This window comes from Schistocerca cancellata, chromosome 1, assembly GCF_023864275.1.
Source record: "Schistocerca cancellata isolate TAMUIC-IGC-003103 chromosome 1, iqSchCanc2.1, whole genome shotgun sequence".
Classification (NCBI taxonomy): Eukaryota; Metazoa; Arthropoda; class Insecta; order Orthoptera; family Acrididae; genus Schistocerca; species Schistocerca cancellata.
In genome coordinates, this window is record NC_064626.1 from 53,291,640 (window position 1) to 53,314,939 (window position 23,300).

Here is a 23,300-nt window from a genome sequence, read left to right on the forward strand (position 1 = left end):
GTGTTCTTCCATTCTACAGACGAGCTAAGTAAAACAACTGAACTTTCCGTTGCGAGGCTTTCACCGTGTTTTCGTCCATGGTCGTTCTTTAGGCAATCGTTGAAAAGCGAAACTTCGATTTCATTTTATCTTAATGGAAGCGACAGTTCTGATGTTCTTTGCTATTAATCACTCCAAACTTGTCGTTCATCACAATACCAATTAGGAGTTTCTGTAGTTTAGCCCTTAGTTCCTGCTGCCTGAGCAGGAACATTTTCACCTTAGACGTGACCCGCAGCAAATCCACGATACATGGTTTTCAGCTGCGGTAAAACAATACCCATAAAACACAGGCCGATCATGCATTTCGATCTCACAGTCAATACCACATTAACTAACACTGCTTTGAAAAATGTAGCAAGGTCGTCAAGTTGTCCGAGTGACTATCGTAAAAGTGAGTTGTCGAGTAAGGTTAACAAAAAGAAGACATGAATAAGTTGTTGTTGTGGTCTTCAGTCCTGAGACTGGTTTGATGCAGCTCTCCATGCTACACTATCCTGTGTAAGCTTCTTCATCTCCTAGTACCTACTGCAGCCTACATCCTTCTGAATCTGTTTAGTATATTCATCTCTTGGTCTCCCTCTACGATTTTTACCCTCCACGCTGCCCTCCAATACTACATTGGTGATCCCTCGACGTCTCAGAAGATTTCCTACCAACCGATCCCTTCTTCTAGTCAAGTTGTGCCACAAGCTTTTCTTCTCCCCAATTCTATTCAATACCTCTTCATTACTTATGTGGTCTACCCATCTATTCTTCAGCATTCTTCTGTAGCACCACATTTCGAAAGCTTCTATTCTCTTCTTGTCCAAACTATTTATGGTCCACGATTCACTTCCATACATGGTTACACTCCATACAAATACTTTCAGATACGACTTCCTGACATTTAAATCCATACTCGATGTTAACAAACTTTTCTTCTTCAGAAACGCTTTCCTTGCCATTGCCAGTCTACATTTTACATCCTCTCTACTTCGACCATCATCAGTTATTTTGCTCCCCAAATAACAAAACGTCTTTAGTACTTGAAGTGTCTCATTTCCTAATCTAATTCCCTCAACATCACCCGACTTAATTAGACTACATTCCATTATCCTCGTTTTGCTTTTGTTGATGTTCATCTTATACCTTCTTTTCAAGACACTCTGCATTCCGTTCAACTGCTCTTCAATGTCCTTTGCTGTCTCTGACAGAATTACAATTTCATCGGCAAACCTCAAAGTTTTTATTTCTTCTGCATGGATTTTAATACCTACTCCGAAACTTTCTTTTGTTTCCTTTATTGCTTGCTCAATATACAGATTGAATAACATAGGGGATAGGCTACAACCCTGTCTCACTCAATTCCCAACCACTGCTTCCCTTTCATACCCCTCGACTCGTATGACTGCCATCTGCTTTCTGTACAAATTGTAAATCGCCTTTCGCTCCCTGTATTTTACCCCTGCCACCTTCAGAATTTGAAAGAGAATATTCCAATCAATATTGTCAAAAGCTTTCTCGAAGTGTACAAATGCTAGAAACGTAGATTTGCCATTCCTTAAACTTTCTTCTAAGATAAGTCGTAAGGTCAGTAGCGCCTACGGAATCCAAACTGATCTTCCCCGAGGTCTGCTTCTATCAGTTTTTCCATTCGTCTGTAAAGAATTCGCATTAGTATTTTGCAGCTGTGACTTATTGAGGGGGTATGACGTCAAACAGGCGGACTTGGAGCAGGAGAGGCATCACAGGACATTTTAATTTCCACTGTCTATACTTTTACAAATAAATTCATAAAACTTTGTCAGCATCACCAGGAAAAATTCAGGATTCACACTAATTGCAGTGGAAGTTCGAATACATAACAAAATAATTTTTTACGTGTGAAATTTCATCATTTTTTCACTTATTAATGGCTGCATTTGTTGCTATAGGCACACTTTTCTACATAAGTTACAGCGATTATTCGATGAATTTTGCAAAACTTACATAACATACTTACAGGTGTACGAAACTCTAGAATTTATTTAATTTATGAAAAAAACGAATGATCTGTTGTATTTTAAACTTCATATTTAGGAAAAACTCTAATTTTGTAGTTAATTACCTCAATTTTTACCACAGTTTTTAATTGATGTGGAAAATTCTAGAGTTTCATACGGCTTTAAGTATGGTATGTATGCTGTTCAAAATACATCGAACCATCTCTCTTACTTAGGAAGAAAAGTGTACCTATAGCAACAAATGCTGCCATCAGTAGGTGAAAAAAGTGATGAAATTTTACATGTAAAATAACTTACTTCTTTATGTTTTCGAACTTCCACTGCTATAAGCGTGATTTCTGAATCCTTCCTGGTCAAGCTGACAAAGTTTTATGAATTAATTTGGAAAAGTATAGACAGTGAAAATTAAAATGTCCTGTGGTGCCTCTCCTGCTCGAAGTCGGCCTTTTGACGTCCTACCCCCCCATAAACTGATAATTCAGTAATTTTCACACCTGTCAACACCTGCTTTCTTTGGGATTGGAATTATTATATTCTTCTTGAAGTCTGAGGGTATTTCGCCTGTCTCATACATCTTGCTCACCAGATGGTAGAGTTTTATCAGGACTGGCTCTCCCAAGGCTGTCAGTAGTTGTAATGGAATGTTGTCTACTCCGGGGCCTTGTTTCGACTCAGGTATTCCAGTGCTCTGTCAAACTCTTCACGCAGTATCATATCTCCCATTTCATCTTCATCTACATCCTCTTCCATTTCCATAATATTGTCCTCAAGTACATCGCTCTTGTATAAACCCTCTATATACTTCTTCCACCTTTCTGCTTTTCGTTCTTTGGTTACAACTGGGTTTCCATCAAAGCTCTTGATATTCATACAAGTGGTTCTCCTTTCTCCAAAGGTCTCTATAATTTTCCTGTAGGCAGTATCTATCTTACCTCTAGTGAGATAAGCCTCTACATCCTTACATTTGTCCTCTCGCCATTCCTGCTTAGCCATTTTGCACTTCACCAGATATCATTTTTGAGACATTTGTATTTCTTTTCGCCTGCTTCATTTACTGCATTTTTATGTTTTCTCCTATCATCAATGAATACGTAGTGACTACAAAACGAGTTGTGTCCAAGGTAGACATGTGTTCAAAGATAAACTACGTGTCTTAGCAACAATACCACAAGGGATTGCGTTGACTGTCCCGAATATTATAACATATGAAGGAATTTATCGCTGAACTGACGGCAGAGGCTTTCTCCGTGCCAGTTAGTAATCATCATGTGAAGCGTTAGTAGTACCTACAAGGTACCAGGCTATAGTTCTTATAGCCTCCACACTGTGTGGTTGGTCACCTTCCACGCTCGTCAACTTGTGTCGGTCCCCTCTACATTTTAAGTGCTTCTACATTCTACCTCGACATACTTCTTACTATCGCTGTTAGATTTAGGATTAAGGTTTTCAGATACTTTCACAAACGCATATGTGCACGAAAACTTGCCAGCGATAAACTCTTCCCTTGCTTCTGCATGTCTAGAGTTACAACGCTCACTGCTGCTGCTACGCACCGACACAGATCACGCAATTTTGCTGGAACGGGTGGCACGTAGTGTGTCCCGTCTACCTCCACCCCAGAATGTAACTCGCATTCCGTGGGATGAGGCTCCCTTGAAACCAGTTCGTGCAATGCGACATTCGTACGCCCGTACCTTGGAGGGAGTGCACTGTCCCAATCACAACGTCAACCAGACGCTGTTGAAACGGTGAGCGCAAATTGCCTTTGGTTGAGGTGTTATCGTTGCCTGCACTCGACACACACTGGGTAAAGGACGAGCAGTGAGCCAAGTAGCTAACTGCATCAGGGAGACCACTACAATCGACCACATCAAGCGGCAGATTAAACCGACAACAAGATAATCTGGGTTGGATCTTCTATAAGCTGTGCTACATGGTTACGATATTATTATCTGCCGCCAAAAGCTGCTATTGCACAACATTTTTTTCCAGCAAGAGCTTTCTACTTTTCCTCATCGTCTGGTATACCTGGAAATAATGCATAATATGAGTATACATAATTCTGAAGAAGAGAACATACGTAAAATTACAATCGTACTATATCGTTAACTACCTGCTTCATAAGTCAAAATGTTGCATAACACGTATCCGTGATTATTATATTACACATACCAACGAAAGGTTTTGCATCAGAACGATACGTCGTGGAGGGGCGTTGCTTTGTGACTGTTCCTGTACTGATTGGTATTTCACTCATCACGTTGTTTCCTAACACAGACACATTTACCACAAGTACCAACTTTCTGGTAGAGCGCAGTACTCGAATGGATTGCAGTATTTCGGTTGGAAGCTAAGCGTAACTACGGGCGCGTTAGAGACGTCCGTGGAACAGTAGAGCGAACATGTAACACGCCACGAAGGGCAATTGCGACCAATGACCGGATCAGCATGATCCCGTTACGCGGTGCAGACTTGCCAACTAAGTGAGTTGCACGACGCGCGGATCGGAGACAAAGTGATATGGAGTGAGCAAGGAATCTGTTCCACTTCACAGGGATTGTTGGGGACTTAAACCGCACAAGGCGACCTCGTTTGACAGATGCAGATGATAACAGATGTCGACGGCTCTTTGGTCAAAGGAACTGTGAGCAGAGGGCTCCCGTACTGAAATCGGCGTTCGAAGAGGCAGCAGGACGTCAGCTATAGCATCGACCCATTAGGAGACGATGGAATGATGAGAATCACAGTTCCCAGCGATCGTGGCGATCACCACGTTGTACAGCAGACCACCATGTACCCCCATGCGGATAGATGAGGCGTCATACCGACTGGGCGCTCAAGGGTTGGCATCGAGTGTTGCATACGGACAAAACTCGGATGTGTTTGCGCCCCGATGATCGCAGACAACGTGTTTGGAGGCGACCCGGTAATATTGAACACCTCCAACAATGTGTCCCACAAGTGAAACTACGTGTTGAGGAAGTGATATTCCTTGGTGGCACTACATGGGGCCATCGTACACCTCTCGAGTTTGCTGATGGCAATTTCACTACTCTCCGCTACTCGGACGAGATTCTCGAACCAATAATGGTGCAGTATCGCCAACTTGAAGGACGATAACTGGCAAGCTCATCGTGCTGTTCTCGTGAACACGCCACTTCAGGAATCTATGATCACCGGAATGGAGTTGCCTGCCCATTCGCCGGATATGAACCCAATCGAACTTATTTGTTCCATGGAGTGAGGTGTTCTTGAACTTCGATAGCTACCCGTACTCTGCGCGACTTATACAGAATAGCCACTGAAGAGTAGAACAATTTGGGCCAGTGCTTGCTTGATAAATTTCATCGATGACTACGATCCACCACTTACTGTAGTTCCTCAGGCGTGCTGTAAAAAAAGTACCTTGGGAAACAGACGATTTTGTGGCGACACAGATGTCTGATTGTTTGATCTGGTGATCTGGACTCATTGTAAATTAATATATACGCACAGCTAGAGAGTCAGTTTCTGTTTTCTGTGCCATGAATTTCAAACTGAAGAGTTGATGGAAATCTTTGTAGGTGTCTGTATGTTCAATGCATGAACAAGCTTCGTTCAGTAAGTAATGCCCCAATTTGTTTACAATTGTCAATACGTACAGGAAAACATCCATGTAGGTTTTTCAGATTTCATGACTGTTGGTACAATTTCAATAGATGGCAAAGCTGTAGGGAACCGTGAAAACCGCATCTGCGCAAGATAGTTGTTACAAGCATCGTGCTGTAATTGAATACTTGTCTGCAGAAAATAAAACCGTGGTGGACAAATGGTTCAAATGGCTCTGAGCACTATTGGACTTAACACCTGAGGTCATCAGTCCGCTAGAACTTAGAACTACTTAAACCTAACTAACCTAAGGACATCACACACATCCATGGCCGAGGCAGGATCGAACCTGCGACCGTAGCGGTGGCGCGGTTCCAGACTGAAGCACCTAGAACCGCTCGGCCACGTGGTGGACATTCTTAAGCGTTGTCGTATGGTAATGGTGGAGTTGACAGAAATACTTTCGGGGCACAAGTAAAGACATTGACCCCTTTAGAAACTGAAGAAACTATGTTCCGTGATCGGCCACTTCCGGGACGTCTTGTGGCAGCCACTGTTGACGACAGGACAAAACGCAATCTAAGGGTTCTTTACGAGGCACGCGTTTTGAAGATGATAAGAGTTTAATTCATGCAGAGTACTAGAGATTTTAGAAAAAGGAACTGCATGGCCTATACAAACCTATAAATAAGGCCAACAGAACGTGATGGACACTGTATAAGAAACCAGTACCTGAGAAACAATATTAACAGATATTATCAACAGATTCTAACTCTTAGAAATAGATAATTCTGATAAAGTCCCTTTACAAATAACATTGTAAAAGGAAGAATAGCATCGTAGAGATCAGTGCCATGAAGCCCGTTTTTGAGCCAAAAATATCCTTTTTGAATCAGAAGAATTACCCCAAAAAATAACACCATACGACATAAGCGTATGAAAATATGCGAAGTAGACTACTTTTCGTGTTGAAGTGTCACTTATTTCAGATACTGTTCTAATGGTAAATAAAGCAGCATTTAGCTTCTGAACAAGATCCTGGACATGGGCTTTCCACAACAGCTTACTATCTATCCGAACGCTTAGGAATTTGAACTGTTCCGTCTCGCTTATAATATGCCCTTTCTGTCTGATCAATATATCGGTTCTTGTTGAATTGTGAGTTAGAAACTGTAAAAACTGAGTTTTACTGTGATTTGGCATCAAATTATTTTCCACAAGCCACGAACTTATTTCAGGAACTACATTATTTGTTACTGTTTCAATATTACACACAAGATCCTTCACTATCAAGCTGGTGTCATCAGCAAACAGAAATATTTTTGAATAACCTGTAATACTAGAAGGCATATCATTTATGTAAATAAGAAACAGCAGTGGCTCCAGCACCGACCCTTGGGGAACGCCCCACTTAACAGTGCCCCATTAGGACTGAACATCACTATCACTCTCAATATTGCGGAGAATTACCCTCTGCTTTCTGTTCTTAAAGTAAGACGCGAACCAATTGCAAGCTACTCCCCTTACTCCATAATGGTCCAACTTCTGCAGTAATACTTTGAGGTCAACACAGTCAAAAGCCTTCGTTAAATCAAAGAAAAGGCCTAGCGTTCGCTACCTTTTATTTAATCCGTCCAAAACCTCACAGAGAAAAGAGAATATAGCATTTTCAGTTGTTAAACCATTTCTTAAACCAAACTGAACATTTGACAGCAAATTATGTGAATTTAAATGCTCCGGTAACCTTGTATATACAACCTTCTCGATAACTTTAGCAAACACCGATGGCATAGAAATAGGTCTAAAATTGTCAACATTATCAATGTCTCCCTTTTTATAAAGTGGCTTCACTACCGAGTACTTTAATCGGTCAGGAAACCGACCACTCCTAAAGGAAAAGTTACAGATATGGCTGAGAACTGGGCTAACATACATAGAACAATACTTCAGTATTCTGCTAGATACCCCGTCATATCCATGAGAGTTCTTGGTCTTGAGTGATTTAATTATTAACTCAATCTCCCTCTTGTCAGTACCATGGAGGAGCATATCAGGTAACAGTCTCGGAACACTTTTTTCTAAGAGCGCTATATGATTCCCTGTTGGGACAAGGTTTCTATTTAGTTCACCTGCTATATTCAGAAAGTGATTATTAAATACTGTACATATATGCGACTTATCAGTAACACGGACATTCCCACTACGCACTGATTCTATATCCTCGACCTGTCTCTGCAGACCAGCAACTTCCTTTACGACTGACCGTATGGTTTTAATTTTATCCTGAGACTTAGCTATTCTATCTGCATACCACATACTTTTTGCCTTCCTAATAACATTTTTAAGCACCTTACAATACTGTTTGTAATGGGCTGCTGCATTTAGATTTTGACTGTTTCTAACGGTTTGATATAATTGCCACTTTGTTCTACAAGATATTCTTATACCTTTAGTCAGCCACCCAGGCTGCCTGTTTGTGCTAGTACCCTGTTTTAAACGTTCTAACGGAAAGCACCTTTCAAAGAGCATGAGAAAAGTCTTGAGAAAAGCATTATATTTATCGTCAACTGTATCAGCACTATAAACATCTTGCCACTCTTCTTCCTTTATAAGGTTTACAAAGGTCTCTGCAGCAACTGGATCAGCTTTCCTGAACAGCTGATGACTATATTTAACACCTGTTGCAGCATAAAAATCTTTTAAAGTTAAAATTTGCTCATCATGATCTGAAAGGCCATTCACCTTTTTGCTAACAGAGTGCCCTTCTAGTAATGAGGAATGAACCAAAATGTTGTCTATGGTTGTTCTACTGTTCCCTTGCACTCTCATTGGAAAGAATACGGTTTGCATAAGATTATATGAATTAAAAAGGTCTACCAGCATCCTCTTCCTTGCACAATCACTTATACAATTAATATTGAAGTCACCACATATAACTAACTTTTTGTATTTCCTATAAAGTGAACCAAGAACCTCCTCTAGCTTTAGCAAAAATGTTGTGAAATTGGAGTCTGGGGATCTATAAATAACAACAGTTACAAGATTAGCTCCGTTAAATTTAACCACACCTGCACAACATTCAAACACCTTTTCAGTGCAGTACTTTGAAACATCAATTGACTCAAATGCGATGCCGTTTTTCACATACATGGCTCTTCCCCCACACCGCAAAGAGCTCCTCGAAAAGCAACCAGCCAACCTGTATCCTGGTAAAGGAAGCCTCTGAATTATCTCCTAATTTAAGAAGTGTTCAGATATACCAATAATTTCAGAGTCAACATCTATAAGCAGTCCACTAACGTTATCTTTAATACCTTGTATATATTGATGAAATATACTAAGTCCCTCATTACTCGGATACCTAAGCTTTGTCAAAAGTGATTCCCTTGTGAGAGAGACTTTGCTTAAGCAGGAATACCTATCAGCTGACTTCAATCTAAAAAAGGTGCAGCTCTAACACCCACTACTGCAGGAATTTTCCCATGAGTGATCCCACCAACCCCACCTATGCTGTCACCTATAAGCTTTGCCAACCTCCCCTTCCCATACCTGTTGAGGTGCAGGCCGTGTCTAGTGAAACCCGTCCTGCTGATAGACTCCACCGACACCACTGAAATGTGACCCATGCTTTCTGTCATCAGCGCACCCCCAAGTCTCATGTTATTACGCCTGACTGCTGTATTAAGATGAGGCCGATCGTGACGCTGAAACAGTTCCACGAAATGCACATTCGTGTTGCCAGGCTGACTGGCTATCTTTTCCAGGTCACCATCTATGTTATACTCCCCATCCCTATCAATACTATTACCAGCCCCACCCCCAATCACTACCTGATCCTCTTTAGTAAAATCCCTACATAACCCCCCTATGTTAATAGTCACCTGAGCCAACCCTGTATTAGGGTTCACAATGCTGGTGACCTGGTACTCACTCCCCAGCACTTCCTGCAACTGCTGGCCTACACCTCTGCCATGAGAACTACCTATGTACAGAGACTATGTATGGTGAAGCGACTGCAGAGCAATGAAGCATTGGATGAAATGCATTGTTTTATTAGGAGGAGCGTTGCGCGCTTAATGGATATAAATGGGGAACTGATGATTCCGGTCAGTGTAGATAATTTGGGGGAAGATCAAGCGGATCTACCAAAGGGTTTAGTGGTAGCAAGTTTGGATATACTCGACGATGAGGATATAGGTGAATCCCAAGGTGATTATAACGTCAAGTAATTTATGTAATTACTACAGACGAAATGTAAAGGGGTTTGCGGAAATTGCACATCCACGAGATTGTTAAAGAAAGGTGTTAAGTTTGAATGGACAGCACAGTGTCAGGAGGCATCTGTACTACGTGATAAGATTCGTCATTTGGAGAATGGTGATCGGAAAGCTATGGAAGCTTTGTTATTAGAGTTTTTAGATTTGTTTAATTCAGAAGGTCCATTACCAGCAACCCCTATTACACAGCACCGTATACCGACTGGCGATAGTCCGCCGGTCTATAGAAAACCATACAGGATAGCGAAACACTTACAACCACTAGTGGAAGAATTTATTTATCAACAGCTAAGAGACGGTATTATAGAGAACAGTGAAAGCCCGTGGTCTGCCAACATAGTGGTAGTTCCTAAGAAGTCATTGGACGGTACTAAGAAGTATACGTTTTGTTGTGACTATCGTTTTTTGAACACATGAACAGTAACAGATGCGTATCCCATACCGAACATCACGGAAACATTGGATAACCTAGGTCGGTGTAAATATTTTTCGACACTAGATCTAAAGAGTGGGTACCATCAGATAGAAGCAAGTCCCGGGGATACACCGAAGACGGCCTTTACAACAAGCCTTGGTCACTTTCAGTATCGCAGAATGCCATTTGGGTTGAAAAACGCTCCTGCTACTTTCCAGCGTCTGTTAGATGGTGTGCTTCGTGGACTGAAACCGAAGATTGCTATGGTATACCTCGACGATATTGTTACTTTTTCGCGTAATATAGAAGAACATGTGGAACGACTGAACGAAGTATTTAGTTGGCTAAGAGCCGCAAATCTTACGCTTAATGTCGAGAAATGTGAGTTTGCTCAGACGCAAGTGACTTACCTTGGGCATATTATCAGTCAGGATGGGGTAAGAACGGATCCTCGTGTAACGTCGGCTGTGCGTGGTTTTCCAGTACCACAGACCACTAAACAAGTTCAGCAATATGTCGATTTATGTAATTACTACAGACGAAATGTAAAGGGGTTTGCGGAAATTGCACATCCACGAGATTGTTAAAGAAAGGTGTTAAGTTTGAATGGACAGCACAGTGTCAGGAGGCATCCGAGAAGCTCAAACAGATATTAACATCAGATCCACTGTTGATACTTCCTGATTTGGAACAAGAGTTCATACTACTCGTATCTTGTGTTGCTAGTAATATCGCTGTAGATTGGATTCCTTCTCAGAGGGTTAATGGACAGGAACATCCAGTGGCTTATGCTTCCAGGCAACTTAATAAGGCAGAGAAGAATTATTCAGCTACAGAGAAAGAAATGTTGGCAGTGATTTATGGTATCTCGTATTTTCGCTGTTATTTATACGGGCGTAAGTTCAAGGTGATTACAGATCACGCAGCATTGAAGTGGTCGTTGGGGTGGAAAGATCCTTCGAGTCGTTTAACGAGATGGACACTGAAACTAAGTGAATATGACTACGAGGTAATTCATAAACCAAGGGTAAAACATACGAATGCAGATGCGGTTAGTAGAAAAATAGCAGCTGCACAAGTTGTGGGCATAAGTGAGAAGGAGTGGATAAAGGCGCAAGCCACTGACAGAGAGTGTCAAATGTTCCGAACGCAACCGCAGTTTGAAATTCAGGATGGGTTGCTTGGCAGGAAGACGAAGTGCGGACTACGCGTCGTAGTAGCGGAGTCGCTGAGGTTTCTTTTGCGGTATCACTGTTTTCTTCTTTTAGAGCTCCTATGGATGTCATTAAAAAGTATATTATTCTCTTCAGAAACATATTTTCTTCAGTATCTCTATCGATGCAAGAATTACGGCTCTTTGTCTTATGACAAAATATGTACCCTTTATGGTACTATCATTTACCGAAAACGTCGTTTCAATTTCTGGAACCAGTCAGGAAATATAAGGAGTGTAATGTCTTACGTGAGTCATCCACTATACTACTGAGACATAAAGAGCTCGCCAGAAACATGTATACACTCTTTGTCAGACACTATCGAAATACCGATATCGTCTTTCAACTTGAGTTACGAGTGTGTCGTTGTATGGTGTTTGGCTCAACAGATGTTAGCGCTTTCATCTCAGTATTGAGAAATCACGATGGCTGGAGCTTGGTTGACATTCGAGCAACGAAAATTTATTGTGAAGTGGATTTCCAAGTTTGACAATGCCCGTGCAGAGTCAGTGGAGACGGCAGTTTGAAACAGAACCGCCAACCGATCTAACAATTAAACACATCACTGACAAGTTTGAATTGCATGGAACAATTTGTGATATTCACAAAGGAAGATCAGGGAGACAGCGTACAGCTACAGGTCCTCCTCCGTCGGCTCTCGTGTTGGAAACATTAGTTAATGGCTCAAATGGTTCAAATGGCTCTGGCCACTGTGGGACTTAACATCTGAGGTCATCAGTTCCCTAGAACGTAGAACTACTTAAACCTAAGGACATCACACACATACATGCCCCAGGCAGGAGTCGAACCTGCGACCGTAGCAGTCGCGCGGTTCCATACTGAAGCGCCTAGAACTGCTCGGTCACCGCGGCCGGCCCGTTGGTTAGTTCTCGACAGAAGTCTGCTACGCAGTCTACACGCGAAATGAGGGTCAGCAGTACAAGGTACAAAAAAATAATTTTTTATTTACAACTTTATAATAATTAGACAATCTTAACCCACTTCCTTAAGTGATTAGTGGGTCTTAATTCTATACAAAATTAATTGCAGCTAATTACAAATTTGATAAGTGAGCTGCAGCCATAACTAGATTAATAATGGGCAACTAATTTATTAATAACATTTACTTTGTAAGACCTATGCATGACAAATCTCTACTGCCTGCAGCGTCACATGTGTGTCAGTAGTTTACAAACATACATATAGAGCCTTGCTCATCGAGCTAAACCCGATAAGCGTGCCCCTGACACTGGGCAGGCCAAGTATGTTATTCGCTGCAGGTTCCTAACTAAATTTCCTAATTCTAAGTCGTACTAACTAGTTCTACTCTAAGTAGTCCGGTGCTTGTCCTCTATCGGTGGTGTTGTACCCCACTCCCCTAGTCCTGTACACGGCGGATTCCAGACTATGAGGAAAGTCGGCCTGTCCACGCACAGGCGGTATGGGAATGGGGCACTAGATTCTGCTAGTATTAGGTATGTCTCCGGTTGTTAGTTAATCAATGTCCTTCAGTTATTCTTTTAACACTTTTCGTGATACCTCGTTAGCCAATTTGTTGAGAGTTTGAAAAGTGTCTTCTCGTCGAAGCAAGTGGCAGATGTCATGGTCAGGTAAATGGTCACGTAATGCAGATGCTATATCATTGCAAAGGGGGCACTTGTAGACCACATGACCAGGAGTACCCTCTGATACACCACATTCACAAGCAGGTGTAGCCCTCTTCCCAAACCGACATAAATAAGTCGGGTAGGGCCCATGACCAGTGAGAAACTGGAACAATCCTCGGGTAGGTTCAAAGTACCTCATGCGCAGTCGTTCCCCAACATTCGTAAGGAGTTCGAATGTTCTGCGACCTGTTTTTTGTGCTTCTCACAATTCCTGCCATAACTGCTAGTCTCTTCGCCTTATCTCATCCTTATCCTCGTCCCCTATCTCTTGCAGAGACCAATTTGAATCGCGCGCCAAAAACAGATCAACCAATCAGAGACTATGCTCGACATCTATTGAGCATCCCAGAGAGCATCCCAGAGTGCCCCAGGGAGCTACAACACCAAGAAGAATCGCTTCTCGGCTTTTGGCAAGATCAATGTGTAGTATTTGTGGCCCTTAAAAATGCCGTTTGTTGAGAACCAGTACTTTCAATGATTATATAAAGCACACTCACCCACAATGCGACAATCTTCCAAAGAAGACGGACCACTCGCCTGCACCCATAAGTAAATGCTACAATCAGAATTTATCTTACAATGTCTACGACAAGACAAAGACAAACTCCCGTGCGGAAAATGGTAGGAACCCTCACTAGCAATAATAATCTCCGAAACAGGTATAGTACGGTAAGCTAAGATTTCCCTAGTTTCAAAGGATTCCAAACCTGCTCTACCTGCATTGTTACAAGCAACGAAATGTACAGTTAGCCATCCGTTACCCAAACTAGAGGAAGAAGAAACTTTCATTAAAGAAAAATTTAACCTCGCACCACAAAATAAAGTAGGTCCATGAATAAGAACAAATTGAGCAGTTTTACCAACTCCTCTCGTTTCGTTCTTTTTACCCTTCGCAAAAGATGTCGAAGCACCTAGAGTGCCGTCCACATTGGTCTTCTATCTTCGCGCTATTCCCTTTTTTAGCCCAGTACCACGCAGCCTGTTCTCTAATTTTGATTTCCGGGGGGCAGAGCCGCAATATGACTAATAGGGCTTCCAGTACAAGGGAAAAGTGTGTGAAGAATTCTCAAAGCTGCAAAGTGAAATGTTTACATTCCACGGTTACTATACGCGATTAATGATGATTATCGTGATCTCGGAATGCAAATTTGCGAATGGCATCGGCAAATGGTAACTGATGACGAACAATTTGTGACGAAGTTAGAGTGGAGTGACGAGGCACGATTTAAACTTTATGGAACCGTGAATCGACGTGATAGTGTTTATTGGGCTCCGAAAAATCGGCATGTTTATGTGGATAAAGCGGTCACTCTACCAGGCGTTCATGTGTGGTGTGGAGTATCATGTAGGGGCTACTGTCGCTGGAGATGTGTACCTGGAAAAGTTACGTACATAAATTTTGCCACTCATACGTGGTCTTTACACTACCACCTAGTTGTACGAGATTTCCTGGATGACAATTTTCCGGGGCAATGGACTGGACGAAGAGGGGCGATTAAGTTCCCGCCACGGTCGCCAGATATAACACCTTCGGACTTTTACTTGTGGGGAACTGTGAAAGATAACGTCTATCGACGTAAGCCATGCACACTAGAGGAACTTCACCAAGACATTGCTCCGATATGTGCAGCGATCTCCACTGTAACACTCGCTTACGTAGTTGCGGTGACCGCTCGTCGTTCTTTTATGTGTATAGCCGCGTACGGTGAACATTTTGAACATTTAAATTAACCATGTGCTAAACTAAAGGCTGTACAACATGTGTGATCAATTATTAAATGTAAAATAATCACAATAGTAATACATTTCGTTCCTTAAAGCGTCCATATATTTTTCTGGCGGACTCTGTATAATACTGTATTGTGATACACCTGTTGTTGTTGTTGTGGTCTTCAGTCCTGAGACTGGTTTGATGCAGCTCTCCATGCTACTCTATCCTGTGCAAGCTGCTTCATCTCCCAGTACCTACTGCAACCTACATCCTTCTGAATCTGCTTAGTGTATTCATTTCTTGGTCTCCCCCTACGATTTTTACCCTCCACGCTGCCCTCCAATACTAAATTGGTGATCCCTTGATGCCTCAGAACATGTCCTTCCAACCGATCCCTTCTTCTGGTCAAGTTGTGCCACAAACTTCTCTTCTCCCCAATCCTATTCAATACCTCCTCATTAGTTACGTAATCTACCCATCTAATCTTCAGCATTCTTCTGTAGCACCACATTTCGAAAGATTCTATTCTCTTCTTGTCCAAACTATTTACCGTTCATGTTTCACTTCCATACAAGGCCACACTCCATACAAATATTTTCAGAAATGACTTCCTGACACTTAAATCTATACTCGATGTTAAGAAATTTCTCTTCTTCAGAAACGCTTTCCTTGCCATTGCCAGTCTACATTTTATATCCTCTCTACTTCGACCATCATCAGTTATTTTGCTCCCCAAATAGCAAAACTCCTTTACTACTTTAAGTGTCTCATTTCCTAATCTAATACCCTCAACATCACCCGACTTAATTCGACTACATTCCATCATCCTCGTCTTGCTTTTGTTGAAGTTCATCTTATATCCTACCTTCAAGACACCAGCCATTCCGTTCAACTGCTCTTCCAAGTCCTTTGCTGTCTCTGACAGAATTACAATGTCAACGGTGAACCTCAAAGCTTTTATTTCTTCTCCATGAATTTTAATACCTACTCCGAATTTTTCTTTTGTTTCCTTTACTGCTTGCTCAATATACAGATTGAATAACATCGGGGAGAGGCTACAACCCTGTCTTACTCCCTTCCCAACCACTGCTTCCCTTTCATGTCCCTCGACTCTTATAACTGCCATCTGGTTCCTGTACAAATTGTAAATAGCCTTTCGCTCCCTGTATTTTACCCCTGCCACCTTTAGAATTTGAAAGAGAGTATTCCAGTCAACATTGTCAAAAGCTTTCTCTAAGTCTACAAATGCTAGAAACGTAGGTTTGCCTTTCCTTAATCTTTCTTCTAAGATAAGTCGTAAGGTCAGTATTGCCTCACGTGTTCCAGTATTTCTACGGAATCCAAACTGATCTTCCCCGAGGTCGGCTTCTACTAGTTTTTCCATTCGTCTGTAAAGAATTCGTGTTATAATGGAGACAAAACGGAGTTTGATTCCGATAGAGGAAATCTACTTACGATTGATACTGGAAACATAGCAATATGCTAAATTTTTACATAATGTCTTATCTCTTTCGGACAGGGTTACAAAATAGCATTCGCTAAATTCTTTCACTCATTATGTGGCAATTCTGAACTCAGACATTGGTACTGTTGAGCTTTATGTGATGCTGCTCTGCACTTTAGCATTTTGCTCAGAAAACCCTTCGAGCGCTCACAGCCGGCTTGTTTGTCTCTGGTTTGGAATGAAATCAAAACGACGGAGGGCGAAGAAATTTAATCAGGCGATGCAAACTACGGTAATTGCATTCGGCTGCTCGCAAAACAGGAGTCAACAGTTCTCGCCACAAATCGCTCTCCCTAGTTAGTATTCCGGACACTGGCTCACCGCGCAACCGGGCGTTTGAGCTTAACCGTGTTTCGCTCTCAGAACGGGCGCCATGTGCCCAAGCTAACTTCGACGAGGCACAAAAAGCTACCCACCACGACTGCTGGATAAACGTAACTTGTGTGTCAGATATTGTTGGGTGTTATGCGGAAAACATTGTAGTATTTTTCCAGTCAGGACTCCCATTATTATACAGTGTGGTCAACTGATAGAGACCGGGACATCTATCTCACGAAATAAGCATCAATCGAAAAAACTACGAAGAACGAAACTCATCCAGCTTGAAGGGGAAAACCAGATGGCGCTGTGATAGGCCCGCTAGATGGTGCTGGCATAGGTAAAACAGATATCAACTGCGTTATCTTAAAATAGGAACCCCAATATTTTATAGCATATTCGTGTAGTACGTAAAGAAATATGAATGTTTTAGTTGGACCACTTTTTCGCTTTGTGAAAGATGGCGCTGTAATAGTTACAAACGTATAAGTACGTGGTATCACGTAACATTCCACCATTGCGGACATACACGGTGTTTCAAAAATGACCGGTATATTTGACACGGCAATAAAAACTAAACGAGCAGCGATAGAAATACAACGTTTGTTGCAATATGCTTGAGACATCAGTACATTTTCAGGCAGACAAACTTTCGAAATTACAGTAGTTACAATTTTCAACAACAGATGGCGCTGCAGTCTGGGAAACTCTATAGTACGATATTTTCCACATATCCACCATGCGTAGCAATAGCATGGCGTAGTCTCTGAATGAAATTACCCGAAACCTTTGACAACGTGTCTGGCGGAATGGCTTCACATGCAGATGAGATGTACTGCTTCAGCTGTTCAATTGTTTCTGGATTCTGGCGGTACACCTGGTCTTTCAAGTGTCCTCATAGAAAGAAGTCACAGGGGTTCATGTCTGGCGAATAGGGAGGCCAATCCACGCCGCCTCCTGTATGTTTCGGATAGCCCAAAGCAATCACACGATCATCGAAATATTCATTCAGGAAATTAAAGACGTCGGCCGTGCGATGTGGCCGGGCACCATCTTGCATAAACCACGAGCTGTTCGCAGTGTCGTCTAAAGCAGTTTGTACCGCCACAAATTCACGAAGAATGTCCAGATAGCGTGATGCAGTAATTGTTTCGGATCTGAAAAATGGGCCAATGATTCCTTTGGAAGAAATGGCGGCTCAGACCAGTACTTTTTGAGGATGCAGGGACGATGGGACTGCAACATGGGGCTTTTCGGTTCCCCATATGCGCCAGTTCTGTTTATTGACGAAGCCGTCCAGGTAAAAATAAGCGTCGTCAGTAAACCAAATGCTGCCCACATGCATATCGCCGTCATCAATCCTGTGCACTATATCGTTAGCGAATGTCTCTCGTGCAGCAATGGTAGCGGCGCTGAGGGGTTCCCGCGTTTGAATTTTGTATGGATAGAGGTGTAAACTCTGGCGCATGAGACGATACGTGGACGTTGGCGTCATTTGGACCGCAGCTGCAACACGGCGAACGGAAACCCGAGGCCGCTGTTGGATCACCTGCTGCACTAGCTGCGCGTTGCCCTCTGTAGTTGCCGTACGTGGTCGCCCTACCTTTCCAGCACGTTCATCCGTCACGTTCCCAGTCCGTTGAAATTTTTCAAACAGATCCTTTATTGTATCGCTTTTCGGTCCTTTGGTTACATTAAACCTCCTTTGAAAACTTCGTCTTGTTGCAACAACACTGTGTTCTAAGCGGTGGAATTCCAACACCAGAAAAATCCTCTGTTCTAAGGAATATACCATGCTGTCTACAGCACACTTGCACGTTGTGAACAGCACACGCTTACAGCAGAAAGACGACGTACAGAATGGCGCACCCACAGACAACGTTGTCTTCTATATTTTTCACATCACTTGCAGCGCCATCTGTTGTTGAAAATTGTAACTACTGTAATTTCGAAAGTTTGTCCGCCTGAAAATGTACTGTTGTCCCAAGCATATTGCAACAAACGGTGTATTTCTATTGCTGCTCGTTTAGTTTTTATTGCCGTTTCAAATATACCGGTCATTTTTGAAACACCCTGTACATTACCCGTGTTAAAATGGACCGTCTACCAATTGCGGAAAAGGTCGATATCGTGTTCACGTATGGCTATTGTGATCAAAATGCCTACCGGGCGTGTGCCACGTATGCTCCTCGGTATCCTTTACGACATAATCCAGGTGTCCGGACCGTTAACCGGATAGTTACGTTATTTAAGGAAACAGGAAGCGTTCAGCCACATGTGAAACGTCAACCACGACCTGCTGCAAATGATGATGCCCTAGTAGGTGTTTTAGCTGCTGTCGCGGCTAATTCGCACATCAGTAGCAGACAAATTGCACGAAAATCGGGAATCTCAAAAACGTTGGTGTTGAGAATGCTACATCAACATCGACTGCACCCGTACCCTATTTCTATGCAACAGGAATTGCATGGCGACGACTTTGAATGTCGTGTACAATTCTGCCGCTGGGCACAAGAGAAATTACGGGACGATGACAGATTTTTCGCACGCGTTGTATTTAGCGACGAAGCGTCATTCACCAACAGAGGTAACGTAAACCGGCATAATATGAACTACTGGGCAGCGGAAAATCCACGATCGCTCCGACAAGTGAAACATCAGCGACCTTGGCGGGTTAATGTATGGTGCGGCCTTATCGGAGGAAAGATAATTGGCCCCCATTTTATCGATGGCAATCTAAATAGTGCAATGTATGCTGATTCGTAATGTTTTAGCGATGTTACTACAAGATGTTTCACTGCATGGCAAAATGGCGATGTACTTCCAACATGATGGATGTTCGGCACATAGCTCGCGTGCTGTTGAATCGGTATTGAATATCATAATTCATGACAGGTGAATTGGTCGTCGAAGCACCTTACCATGGCCCCCCGTTCACCGGGTCTGACGTCCCCGGATTTCTTTCTGTGGGGAAAGTTGAAGGATATTTGCTATTGTTACCCACCGACAACGCCTGACAACATGTGTCAGCGTATTGTCAATGCATGTGCGCCCTTACGGAAGGTGGACTACTCGCTGTTGACAGGAATGTCGTAACTCATATTGCCAAATGCACTGATGTTGACGGACATCATTTTGAGCTTCTATTGCATTAATGGGGTATTTACAGGCAATCACATTGTAACAGCGTGCATTCTCAGATATGATAAGTTATCAAAGGTACATGTATCACATTGGAACAACCCAAAATTAAATGTTCAAACGTACGTGCGTTCTGTATTTTAATTTAAAAAACCTACCTGTTACCAACTGTTCGTCTAAAATTGTGAGCCATATGTTTGTGACTATTACAGTGACATCTATCACAAAGCGAAAAAAGTGGTCCAACTAAAACATGCATATTTCTTTACGTACTACACGAATGTGTAATAAAATATTGGGGTTCCTATTTTTAAAAAACGCAGTTGATATCCGTTTGGCCTATGGCAGCGCAATCTAGCGGGCCAACCATAGCGTCATCTGGTTTCTCCTTCGAGCTAGACAAGTTTCGTTCTTTGCTGTTTTTTCGTTTGATGCTTATTTCGTCAGATGTATGGCCCGGCAAGCTGTACAACCAGCAGAAGTCCATTCTATAACGTATCATTGACAATGTATGGTAATAGGTAAGTGTCAGAATGTTTCCTCCCTTACCACAACAATAATTGCTAGGGTTTTGTAACAGTGAAGTAAAACGAGGAACGTTTATTTTCTGTCTGCCTTTAATTTCACAGATTATATTCGTATCAAAACATGACATAAAGCAGAGGAATCCATAATGCCTACATGCATAAGCGCAAATCTACTGGACGGAGAGGGGAACGCAACCACGGCGGACGATGTATGACGACTGCTTTTGCAACTTTGGCATTGCATTCAACAATGGGCCTAGAGTTCCAGCTAATCTGTTGTGGAGAGCGATTCTTGGAAAAACATGCTAATGGAGGCCACGTTGCCTCACCCATGGCCGCAACACAGCTCTTACCGCGCATTGAGTTGCGTCCACAAGTATCGCCACTGGAGTTCCAGGAACAGGTTTCTTATGTACAGGGTTATTACAAATGATTGAAGCGATTTACACAGCTCTACAGTAACTTCATTATTTGAGATATTTTCACAATGCTTTGCACACACATACAAAAACTCAAAAAGTTTTTTTAGGCGTTCACAAATGATCGATATGTGCCCCTTTAGTGATTCGGCAGACATCAAGCCGATAATCAAGTTCCTCCCACACTTGGCGCAGCATGACCCCATCAATGAGTTCGAAAGCATCGTTGATGCGAGCTCGCAGTTCTGGCACGTTTCTTGGTAGAGGAGGTTTAAACACTGAATCTTTTACATAACCCCACAGAAAGAAATCGCATGGGGTTAAGTCGGAAGAGCGTGGATGCCATGACATGAATTGCTGATCATGATCTCCACCACGACCGATCCATCGGTTTTCCAATCTCCTGTTTAAGAAATGCCGAACATCATGATAGAAGTGCGGTGGAGCACCATCCGGTTGAAAAATGAATTCGGCGCTGTCGGTCTCCAGTTCTGGCATGAGCCAATTTTCCGCGGGCTACGCGTGAAACTTGCCCGCACGCGTTCAACCGTTTCTTCGCTCACTGCAGGCCGACCCGTTGATTTCCCTTTACAGAGGCATCCAGGAGCTTTAAACTGCTCATACCATCGCCGAATGGAGTTAGCAGTTGGTGGATCTTTGTTGTACTTCGTCCTGAAGTGTCGTTGCACTGTTATGACTGACTGATGTGAGTGCATTTCAAGCACGACATACGCTTTCTCGGGTCCTGTCGCCATTTTGTCTCACTGCGCTCTCGAGCGCTCTGGCGGCAGAAACCTGAAGTGCGGCTTCAGCCGAACAAAACTTTATGAGTTTTTCTACGTATCTGTAGTGTGTCGTGACCATATGTCAATGAATGGAGCTACAGTGAATTTATGAAATCGCTTCAATCATTTGTAATAGCCCTGTATAATGAACTCCGCAGATACGTTTGTTTCACAAATTACTTCGAAAATGTTAGACGCTGAGATAATATACGAGAAAATAATTTCCGCAGACAGAGCCCATGTAGAATTACTACTTCAAATTAGGAACCTGAAGAAAACGGCTTATGCACCCAGCTGAATGTGACTGGCTTATTATTTAAACATTTCTGTCGATTTCTATAGTCAGGATGAATATAGTGTCAATCGGGCATATTTATTTTAGTCCACTGACAATGACTTCATAGAAGTAGCATAGTTGGATGGCATATGAAGTTCTGGTTGATCGTATAATGATGTGCCAAGAAGAGGTTACAGAAGAACACACAGAACACCGAGAATTTGGGGATGCAGATAATACAGCTAACGAATGGTGTAAACGCATACAGTTGAAAGAACACGATACTAGAAGCAAAACTGACTCACTAAGTATGGGCTCTGAAGCACATACTTCAGGAGCTTCGAGAACTTGCTCAGAAACAGAGATGTGTTTCGCATTGGTGAAGATGAAAAAGTGCTCATAGTTCTTTTTTTTTTCAATAATGCCGCCCGTCAAAGTATGGAAAGCAGAGAGCTCGCAAAAGAAAGGATTTGTTTCAAAGGGTTGGAGATGTAGTAAAAATGTAAATGCCGTGTGGCTAACGTCTCCCGTCAGATAGACCGTTCGCCTGATGCAAGTCTTTCGAGCTGACGCCACTTCGACGACTTGTGTGTCGACGGGGATGAAATGACGATGATAAGGACAACACAACACGCAGTCCCGGAGCGGACAAAATCTCCCACCCCAGCCGTTACGTATGACATTCTGTTCTTAGGGTATGTGTTTTGGTACCTCTCTTTACTGAGACTTTTTGCTTCAAATATCGTGTAGTTTCAACTATATGCGTTTATGCAATTAATTATGACACACCCTGCACTTGAGTGAGTGCCACCGTATTGATGGACCATAGTACGACTGGGTGACTGGAATTCGAGTGTAGGAAAAGGGAGGAAAGGAAACGTAGTAGGTGAATATGGATTGGGGCTAAGAAATGAAAGAGGGAGCCGCCTGGTAGAATTTTGCACAGAGCACAACTTAATCATAGCTAACACTTGTTTTAAGAATCATGATTGAAGGTTGTATACATGGAAGAACCCTGGAGGCACTAAATGGTAGCAGATAGATTATATAATAGTAAGACAGAGATTTAGGAACCAGGTTTTAAATTGTAAGACATTTCCAGGGGAAGATGTGGACTCTGACCACAATCTATTGGTTATGACCTGTAGATTAAAACTGAAGAAACTGCAAAAAGGTGGGAATATAAGGAGATGGGACCTGGATAAACTGAAAGAACCAGAGGTTGTACAAAGTTTCAGGGAGAGCATAAGGGAACAATTGAAAGGAATGGGGGAAAGAAATACAGTAGAAGAAGAATGGGTAGCTCTGAGTGATGAAGTAGTGAAGGCAGCGGAGAATCAAGTAGGAAAAAAGAAGAGGGTTTGTAGAAATCCTTGGATAACAGAAGAAATATTGAATTTAATTGATGGAAGGAGAAAATATAAAAAAGCAGT

General features: G+C 42.4%; 1 protein-coding gene across 1 annotated transcript in view; it reads right to left on the reverse strand.

Moving 5' to 3' along the window:
* Positions 1 to 20,719, reverse strand: part of LOC126095187 (eukaryotic peptide chain release factor subunit 1-like) — a 40,395-nt gene extending 19,676 nt beyond the window's left edge. Inside the window, exon 1 of the mRNA XM_049909924.1 lies at positions 20,716 to 20,719. Coding sequence (XP_049765881.1) covers positions 20,716 to 20,719 — 4 coding nt within the window. The remainder of the gene's footprint in view (positions 1 to 20,715) is intronic.
* Between the last annotated feature and the right edge of the window lie 2,581 nt (positions 20,720 to 23,300).